We start from the raw sequence: 10,507 nt of genomic DNA on the forward strand, positions 1-10,507 counted from the left end.
TGAACATTCGTTACGGCTAGTCTCAAATGGCTCTCCATCGCTGACCTCGGAACCATTTAGTTTATCCGAATCCAAATGCGCTGATTTCGCTGATTTTGCTCGAAGATTTCGCTCAAAGCCAGTTTCGTTGATTTCGCTCGAAGCCCGAGATTTGTCTAATCACAGGTCTGTTTTCTTTTCTGAAACCTATCAATCTTGTGTCAGCCATAAATTGATAATAATACAAATTTTATACTAAATCTTTAACACTGAAACCCAAGGTTTTTAGTACATCTTTTTTATATACGTGTAACACTCAAAACTCTATAGAATCTAATTTTAACTTTGCAATTTCTCCTGCAATTATTATTTCGACTTCTTCATTTTTACTAGTATTTTCACAAGTAACACGTTCAATTAACTAAAGATATAATATGTTTTGCACGGGCTACTCCTATACTATAGTTCGTCTTTTACTGGGCAATTCATGTCGACACACCTTTCAAATATTTTTCGTTCTCTAGTTGTTTCCAGTTGGCGCATTTTTACATTTACGTCATTTCAAAACAAAATCCCCCAATTTTTCGTATCACTCCTTACTTATATTTTGACATTTCAAATCATGCCAGCTTTCAAATTTGCCTCGCTATTCCAAACAACTTTTTTGTTTCAGTGAGTGCTTACTTGTGTCGTATTTTTTTCTCCAGAGCTCATATGGTTCGCAGCCCTTACTTTATCGTCAAAAGTTTTCCTCCAGATTTTGGCCAAACTAACTGACAGTGAAGCCTCCATTGGCACACCTATAGTTCGTCTGTAAACTTTGTGACTTCCAGTTTGAGTAAAAGCTTAAGTGTTAATCTTTCAAGATCGTGAGGGGTGTCACTGAACAAAAGACACTGCAGTGCAACTGAACGGGAACATTAGTATATAAACTTCAACATCTATGTATAAATCAAGTGATTTAAAAGAAATTAATGACATAATTTATACTGACTATGAGAAAGCGTTTGATAATGTCGATCACGGTATTCTCTGAACAAAATTATTCAATTTTGTTGTCCGCGGAAAAATTATCAAATTTTTGCAATTTTATCTAATCGGAAGGATGCAAAGAGTTAGAATCAACTGTCATTTTTCTGAAAACGTTAAAATTACAAGTGGAGTTCCGAAGGATCTCTTCTGGCATCTTTCTTCTTTGTAATCTATGTCAACGACTTACCAGAAACTTGCGGAGCCGTTGTTCCTCTCCTCAGTGCCGACGACGCTATAATAATATCAGTTAACAAGTCCAGTCCTATCAGTCAAATGGATCTTACTAGAGTGATTGAATGTAGTGAACAACACAAATTTCCCTTAAACGTTGAAATATGTTCACATATCTCAATGTCTAATTCCATGCATCACTTCAGTTTCTACGGAACCTTGGTAGGAAATATACACATACAGAAAGATTTAGAAGTTTATGTAACAGGGGATCCTAAGTGGGGCATCCACATAAAAAGTCCGCGAACAAAGCGCTTGGAGTTCTTTTCATGTTAAAAAGAAGCTCACCACACCTAACTCTGTCAGTTAAATTAAACTTGTACAAAGCTATGGTATTGCCCGTTTTGTTGTACAGAAGTGTTTGTTGGTTTGCTAATGTAACAAACACAAAAGTCCTCGAAAGTGTTCAGAAAAAGAGTTTGAAATGGTTCAACAACACGATCAATAACAATTATAAAGAACTTTATTACAGTCGTATCTTGTCGCTTTCTATATATCTACAATTACAGGATTTATTTTTCTTTCGAAATCTCTTACGGGCCATTTTCACTTTAGTATTGACCAATTTGTCTGCATGAGGAACACCACACGCTCATTACGGAGTGACAACGATCTGAACAGAGTTTACAATTTGGAAATGCAGCGGGTTTGAAAAATGTCCAGTGCTCAATTTTCTGTGGTATCATTTTGAAACGAGTTGCAATGAATTAGTCATTGATACGTGGAAAATTTAACAGCAACCATGGACGAAGAAAAGGGACAGTCCCGCGACCGACGACATCGAAGGGCCAAATCCCTAATACTAATACTAATCCCTAAAGGGCCAAATCCCTAATACTAATTCAAAATTCAGGTAATCAGTTAAACACTGATATGAATGGCAAATTGGATATGGAAATTACTATATCTGGAGTAAGTGAATTTACTAATCCCGACTCGAGTAAAAAGCCTAAATCAGATGATATTGTGACACATGAAATTAGAAACGTAGCTTACATACTCATTTGCCTAGATGAAGATGATTCCTGCGTAACAAATATTCGTCGCCTAGGGAAATTCAATGCCCACAACAAACCACGATCTTTACTAGTTAGATTCAATAATACTTGGGTCGTTCGAAAAATTTTAGCACGCACCTATCGATTGAAGAAATGCACCCATCTTGACTTCGGCAATACAACCAAGGCGTTTTTCTTTTCAGGCAACGAGATACAAAAACATATTGTGCAAAAAGACTTGGGTTTGTTGATATCCCGAGATCTTAAATGAGCTGATCACATTAGAGCAGCATGTAATAAAGCGATAGGTGTTTTATGCCTGTTGAAAAGGAGCTCGCCCCTTACCATGTCTGTTAAACTGAATCTCTTCAAATCCATGATAATCCCTGTTCTTATTTACGGCAGTAGTTGCTGGTATGCCAATATCGACAATTTGAAATCATTAGAAAATGTCTAGAAACGGGCTCTTAAATGGGTTTGCTCGGACTGAAACAGTACTTACAAAGAGCTCCTGTTAAAAGCTGGAATACTTCCCCTGTCATTATACATGCAAGAAGATATCTCCTGGCCGATTCCCAACTACTACTAATACTACTATTTGCCCATTCCCCTCAAGCAGTTTCCATATTAGCTTCCAGGACTTTCAAAAAGTGGAGTAAAAATTGCTTAAATTGTAACAAGGGCTCCCTGGAATAGGACTTGCTGCAAGGCAAAATGATTTAATACACTCCGAAAAGATAGTAAAAAGTAAAAGTAAAGTATAAAACACTTACTCATAGAAAGTCAAATTTAATTGCTCAATAATGCGGTTAAAAATAATGCGGTCATTGATCATTAATGCGGTTAAAAATTTGCTCTCCTAAGGAGGTTCATCATCTGAATTTAAGGACGCTTAGGCAGCGCGAAATTGTTGATGCTTCAATGGGAGCTGTGAAGAAGGGAGGCTGTTAGTTTGACTCATCTAATTTTGCCATTAGTTGTTGGTGCCCGTCTTTTTTACTTTTTTCTCAGCTAATGTTTGTATATATTATCATTTTATTGAGATTCAAACAATACGAAATGCTCTATGAAGACGTAGTGTTGGAGCGGGGCATTTCTTAATTTAGCTTAAAAAATAATTGATTGCTCGGTTTTGCCAGTTAATTTAATTGATTATTTGGCTGGTCATTTAATTTTTCCCTGGTTGTGGATTAAAACTATTTGGAATTTTTTGAGACTTGTACCATGCCATACAAAAGAGTCAAAGTTGTGCCCAAGTCAGTTGCGGCCAGGACTAGCGCTAAGGGAGCCGCTGCACAGAAACCCAAAAAGAAGACTCCATGGGCAGGATTGACCGTTAAAAAGCCAAAGAATTTTGGCATCGGAAATGATATCCAGCCGAAGAGGGACTTGCGAAGATTTATGAAGTGGCCCAAGTATATTGTTCTGCAAAGGAAAGCCAGAATCCTCTCGAAGCGAATCAAGGTCCCAGCTCCGATTGCTCAGTTTACCCGAACTGCTGATAAGTCGCTCAGTCTTGCGGTCTTCAAGCTTTTGGAAAAGCATAAGCTTCCCACTGATAAGGAAAAGAAACAAGAGCTGGAGAAGCTGGCGACGGATAAAAGTGCTACCAAGAAGCCGAGAGCTTTGAGACCTGGAGTTAAGGAGGTGGTAAAGTGCGTTGAAAAGAAGAAGGCCAAACTTGTCGTCATTGCCCATGATGTTATGCCTATCGAAGTTGTCCTCACCCTTCCTGGATTGTGCCGGAAAATGGACATTCCCTACGTTATTGTGAAGGGAAAGGCGAAACTGGGAACGTACATTCACCGAAAGAATGCTTCGTGCATCGCTGTAACAGGGGCTACAACTAACGAGCTGAAGCCAATTCTTGAAGGAATCAAGTCGAGATCCGACGACTGGAATGTTCAAGGTGGTGGAATTCTCAGCAAGAAGACTCAAATCAAATTGGCAAAGCGAGAAAAGGCAATTAGAGCCCTGAAGGGTGAGCGACTTTAAACTTGTGACTGGCAATTAGCATTGATGTCTTATAAATTTATATTATGATTTCATGCTGTCTGGTTCAAGAATAAAGTTTCCAATTAATAGTTTTTATAGTAAATGAGCAAGCCGAAAAGTCGTGAGAGTTAGCCTGTTTATTATAGCTATCCTACTGCACCAAAATATGATTTTTTATATGATCCTTTTAATCGTTAGTGCAGTCAAAGTTGGAGCCGTGAGCTGGTATTTAGTTTACGGCTGCATATCTGAGCACAGTTGCTTGTCTCAACAGCTGCTTATCTCTCCATTTCATCACGTGAGACGAATTATTAATTGCTCTAAAAAATTTGTGGCAATTATATTGCGCCTGCGATTTTTAGTGCGTTTTTTTTTTGCTTGACCGATTTTTCGTCTGACCCTTTTGACATTTTGGGATAAAAATTGGATAAATAGGTTGTGCACGTGGCATTTGCTCGCCCCACACCCCTTCGTTTAAGCTGAAACTATCCTCCCTTAACCATAGCTAACGTTAGGGGTTCATGTTCGAAAACTTCAGAATTTTTTTGCTCTCAGCGGCTTATTGAAATCATCCGTATAAGAATATCTTAAGGAAATTTTGGAGCTGCTTAGGAAAAAGACTGGAAGGCAGGAGAAAGACCAGAAGTCAGCTGCACGCAGATTTTATAAACAAATGAGAGTATAACATTTCAAACTTCTTTCAAAGACACCTTTTGATCAACATATTACCTTAAGAGGCGTTTTTAGCTTTCATTTTCCAGTTTTTTGCATTATTCTGACATCTCTTCATTATTTTCTATCTATCAGTCGGAGTCAATTTTTGTTGGATTTGCGTCTTGTGATAGCATACCAATATTTAGCAACCTAACAATTCTTTAGGTCAACGTTTAATCTTTTTAAACTATTTTTTGAATATTGAATGAGTCACTAGCTCATTCAAATAAAGCGCAGTTTATCCACTGACAAGATGGAAGCAACTGCCCTAGCAAAATGGAACAAAGGCAAATTCATTGAGGAAATTTCAAAACTAAGAGAGAACAAAAGATCACTTCGAAGAGCACTAGAACACAGCAGATTCTTATATAATCATGCGATGTCAGAAATTGTATTTTTGGGAGGATGCATTGAAAAAGTTTGTACCGTGATTCACCGTATTCCGTAATTGTACCGTATTCCAGCAGCAGATATAAATTTGTTAAGGTGATATAGGTGGTGCAACCCGTCGGCAACCGTAAGCAATGTTAACGATATCATGGACTCTTATTTTGCTTGAACAAAACGTGGAAGCCTCAAAACGTGCGACATAATGCTATTGTTGAGGTTACTGACTGAGAAAAGGCCGCCTAGCAAATAGGTGACCTAATTAGTAAGTGTCTGATGAAAATCAAGCCTCATTTGGTTTCTATATTTCGAGTTCCCAAAGTAAAAGGTTTTCTACACAGTAGGGACTCAAAAAACAAAGCAATAGATGACTGTAACCGAGAAATCGCCATCGCTGACCAAATTAGGGATGAATTTAAATAGTCCGATGTGTAGGTTTAAAATTATGGTCTTGAGGCGAATGATATTAGAGAGAATGGTTTGCATTTAATTTAATATGGAATTAAAAATAGTACTTTACCAGAACACGTAAAATATGTTGGTTACAGCTGTTCATCAAACGACATATCGAGTCAAACGCGTCCTAAATAGCGAAACTCCGTTGCCGTTCAAAAAGAGATAGAATAACTTCAATTCTTTTAAAGTTTTGTTTGTAGGGAGGAATTAAATTTTTCAAATTCACGCAAATTTTATCAGAAGCAAACTTGTCATTTTTTGAACATTTTGTCACTAGGGTTTTATTTAATCATTATTAACTATACAATAACTGTTATAGCAAGTACTCAGCACTAGAGTAGATACATTAAAACAAAACCGGGTCTATTTCATTTTGGGGAAAATGAATTATTAAACTAGTGTTCCATGGAAAACGGTTGGAAAGAAGCGCTCCAACAATTTGGTACATGAATTAGTCTTAAAAAATATATTTGAAAAATATTAATTTTTTTTGTTTCTAGACCATTTGTCTTTCCCAGTTGCTACAGAAACATGGATAAACAAAAAGCAAAACTCTAGATTCTTTTTATATGCAGTAATCATCGGATTACGCACCAGCCTAAATTGGAAAGATAGGAGGTGTAGGCATATGGAAATCCAAGTAATTTTCAATCAAAATTAGAAGCGATTTGAGCATCATCGACCCTAGTTCTTTTAATCACTATGGATAAAACAATATCTGAGCCTCTGAACAAAAAACATAATTTTGATTCACCTTTCAAGATTCTTGCTCGAGATGACTACAGAAATCTGAATTGTTTAAATTCAAACACTGATAATCTTATCCTGTTGAGATTACTTAAACGTTCTTAAAGATGCTCTGAAAAAGTTGCTTAATTTCGTTGCAGTCAAGGGATTTCAAGGAAACTAAAGAAACATGAACAGAATGAGGAAACTTTTCTTCAATTGATTACCGCTTTGTTTCTAAAATTCATTTTTTTAAACATTATACAATAGAGTCAGTTCTTGGAATAGATTATTTCACTTTGTATATAATACTTTCTAGGCCGCAAAGGCAAAAATTTTATTACAAATCATCACATACTACTTTCTAAACCGCAAAAGGCAAAGTGTTTATTACAAGGTTGGTTGAAAACATAAGATCAAAGTTTAACCGTGATATTGCTGTGCAAGACTACCCAGACAATTAAAACAAATGAGAATTTTAGATTTGTTGAATTTTTTCAAGATGTATTAATTCACCACACACATTTGAAGTTAAAAGAAAAAAGGAGAACAATTATGGTTTTCAAATGAACTGAGAAACTTGATTAATGAAAGCATCTTCTCTTTGATGAATGAAAAAAGACCTTAAATCAGAATGCTTTAAATTAACAGCTAAGAAGTTCTGAGAGTCTTTATATTAACAGTTAAGAAGTTCTGAAGTAATGGAAGATTACGTCAGTCATCTAACGATGCTAAAAGGCTATTTTTTGAGAGCCTCACAACGGGTCTTCAAAGGAACAATGAAAATTTAGCAACAAAATAAACCACAATTATTAGAAACAGAGTTATCCGAAATATGCAACCAAAAAGGCTGAAAGAAGACCAAGACTTGATATCAGATGGAAAATAGTTTGAAAAAAATGCTTTTCTGGGATTTTATATTGGCAAAGAAACTGCTTCTAAGACGCCTTCTTTTAGTTTTAAGGGAACGGAATCATTTTTCCTGACAAGTCAGCAGAAAAGAACCAAACAAAGTTATTAACAAAGTAGGAACAAAAAGTCAGCGGGAACAGGGTATATACCATCACGGGCATCAAAAGATTGTGAAACGGCAATTGGAGCCGATTTGCATATTGCTTTTAACGTAAAAACGGAAGCATTGTCCCTGATATTTGGAACGAAGCTATCTAACTCATGTTTTTGAGATAGGCGAAAGATTTAATCTTGGAAACTATCAGCCAATTTCTCTAACTTCAACATCAAATATTTTTGAAAGACTACTCTAGCAAATGACTGAACTTCTGAAAGAAATGACACATTTAGAAGTGAATAAAATTGTTAAGGGAATGAAAGACTTAACACATTTGAAATTAGCAGAATGTTTCAACTCAAGATTCCTGGACATTTGCTAGACGATTCTAACGCAAACAATTCAATTTTTTTGTAGGTAAGGCAATATCCTATTTGATTTTGTCTTTAAGTAACCTGAAACAGTGCCTTAAAAACGGAGCAGACTGACGTTAATAAATCCTGGTTTTGCACAAGGTACTGTTGTAGAACCATTTATTCTTATACTTTATGTAACTTATTCCAGTGAAGCAATATGAACGATTTTCTGACTCATTGTTCAGAGATGATACAGCCATTCTATATCTGGGAAGAAAAAACAGTAATTAAAAGTTGCAGCGGAAGAAATATAAATTGAAACTGAAAAAGTTTATTAAAAAAACTAGCTAGCATTTAGTAAAGGGGAAATAAATTTGATGGTTTACAAAATTATAAGGGACTAACTGCCAATTGTGTTCAGTTCAAAAGTTATTCAATGAATCCAGGAGATGAAAGCAGGTACTTAGGCCTTATTGTTGATAGAGCTGACGCGCAAATTAATTCTTATCAAATATCTGTAAAATGGCTTTAGTTATCAGATCAATTTAGTTGGTACGCCATCAAATAAATTCAAACGCTAGAATAAACTTTTTTTGATCACTTGTTTGGTTCCGTTCAGATAATAATGCATTATTTTTTCTCAACTAACCGAATAAACAATTTAGATGGGCCATAAAAAATTGTTTTTTTTTCGAACCCAATGTGACAATAGTCATAGACTACTTCTTGGAAACAAAAATATCCCTGTAAAACTTCATAGCAAAAATTTCATTAAATAAATTTTATTTTAAATCCAGCAAATGAAAACATCTGACTACAAAAAATTCAGAATAATCGCAAACATTGAAATTAATGTTAACAAGCATGCATATGATTTTGATATGCACACATTAAAATGTAAATCGAAAGGGAGTTAGAATTCAATTACAAGAAATACTGTTCCTAAAAGGATAAAACTTCCTAGAGCTGTACAAAATAAAAAAAAACGAAAGAAGAAATTCGAGAACAATTTAAAAGAAGAGATGCAAAGAAAACGTGAACGCGTTCCAATAGACAAAAATTTGAAGACCTCAAAAATTAATTTTAGTAAAATACTTTGTGATTACGGTAAACCGAACCTGCGTTATTATCTACTTATTCAGAGGAGGATGTGTTGTTTTTGATTCATTTTATTACAACTTGTACCTTTAACCTCGCAATGTAGAAGAAAAAACGTAAAATGAAGATTTTGTACGCTTTAATGATTCTTTGCTTCCGTGCGATGGTACAAACATCAGATATTCTCTGTTTGTGCTTCCCTTAGTACGTTATGCTCCACTCAGTTACAGAGCACGTGTCATTACATAGAAAATCAGCATGTAAAAATATGGCACGTGCGTCTGGGTGGTGGAAATAAATTGCACCCACTAAACTGGGTGTGGGCATCAAGATCCCAATTATCACTGAAATGATAATTGGGATCTTGGATAATAATCAATGGTGATGTAAATAATAGGACAGATTTAAGAACTTGAAGATCTTCAGTTTGATATAAATAGAGCTATCGAATTGTCTGGTTTAAACAAACTAAATTTCAACTTTGACAAATCAGCTTTCTCGAGTTATCATACAAAAATACATATGAATCGTCCACAGAGTTATTTGCAAAAGGCATTGCCATTAAAAACGAAAAACAAAATGAAGACCTAGTATTAATTTTTACGTCCAGCATGACTTGGAACTGTCACCTCGAATTGGCCGTAAAGAAAGGATTTCAAAAACTGAATCATTTAAGAATAGTTTATCCCGCAGCACAAAAAAATATCAAATGCACATTGGTGAAAACATATATATTCTCTGCGGTTTTCTTTGCGTCAAATGTCTGGAACCCAGGACCACATTATCTTAAACACTTGGAAAAACTGCAAAAATCATGTTTAAAATGGATAACTTTCCGTTCAATTTTGGATGACAAAGAATACGTTGAGAGCCTAATTCGAAATATTTTATTGCCAGTCAGTTATTTCTAGTTCTTAACGACCTAATTCTGCTTAACAAGATCTTAGTGAGTTGAATTTTTATGAATGCGTCAGACCATTGATCAATAACTTTTGATTGTCCAAAGAACAGATCAAGAGAAAAGTTTTTTATTGAAGCGAGAAAAACATTTTGGAAACGTTCTGAAGATAATAACTTTAATAGAGTAGTCCGATTCAATAGTTCTTTGTCTCAACCTAACAGTTGTTCTTACCATTCACCACACAAAATCCATTTCAGTTTCGAAGAGAAGTGAAGAACTTTTTGGATGGGGAGGCTGTGAAAATATTCAATTATAAAAGTAACCCTTCAGGATGGAAAGTTTTCGAGAAATTTTAATGAGTGAAACCTGATTTCTCCCCTAATGTGGGGACTACCAAGCTGGTTGTAACCATATTTGGTTGAATTCAATATGATTATTATTATTATTAATATTAATATTATTATTATTATTATTATTATTATTATTATTATTATTATTATTATTATTATTATTACTTTTATTATTATTATTATTATTATTATTATTATTATTATTATTATTATTACTATTATTATTATTTTCTTTATTATTATTATGAAGCAGATTGTTAGAGAATGCTAATTGT

At 34.9% G+C, this 10,507-nt stretch overlaps 1 protein-coding gene across 1 annotated transcript; it reads left to right on the plus strand.

Annotated features, from left to right (window-relative positions):
- The first annotated feature begins 3,429 nt into the window (after window positions 1–3,429).
- On the plus strand, window positions 3,430–4,322 carry LOC142348370 (large ribosomal subunit protein eL8-like). The gene has a single exon (XM_075399693.1). The coding sequence runs from the start codon at window positions 3,465–3,467 to the stop codon at window positions 4,233–4,235; it is 771 nt and encodes a 256-aa protein (XP_075255808.1). The 5' UTR covers window positions 3,430–3,464; the 3' UTR covers window positions 4,236–4,322.
- Window positions 4,323–10,507: the final 6,185 nt, after the last annotated feature.

Source organism: Convolutriloba macropyga, chromosome 10 (genome assembly GCF_964194025.1).
Source record: "Convolutriloba macropyga chromosome 10, txConMacr16.3, whole genome shotgun sequence".
Taxonomy (NCBI): domain Eukaryota; kingdom Metazoa; phylum Xenacoelomorpha; order Acoela; family Convolutidae; genus Convolutriloba; species Convolutriloba macropyga.

Bases quoted from the DNA above. Each gene is read 5' to 3' on its own strand.
- LOC142348370 (XM_075399693.1), top strand. From the start codon at position 3,465: ATGCCATACAAAAGAGTCAAAGTTGTGCCCAAGTCAGTTGCGGCCAGG.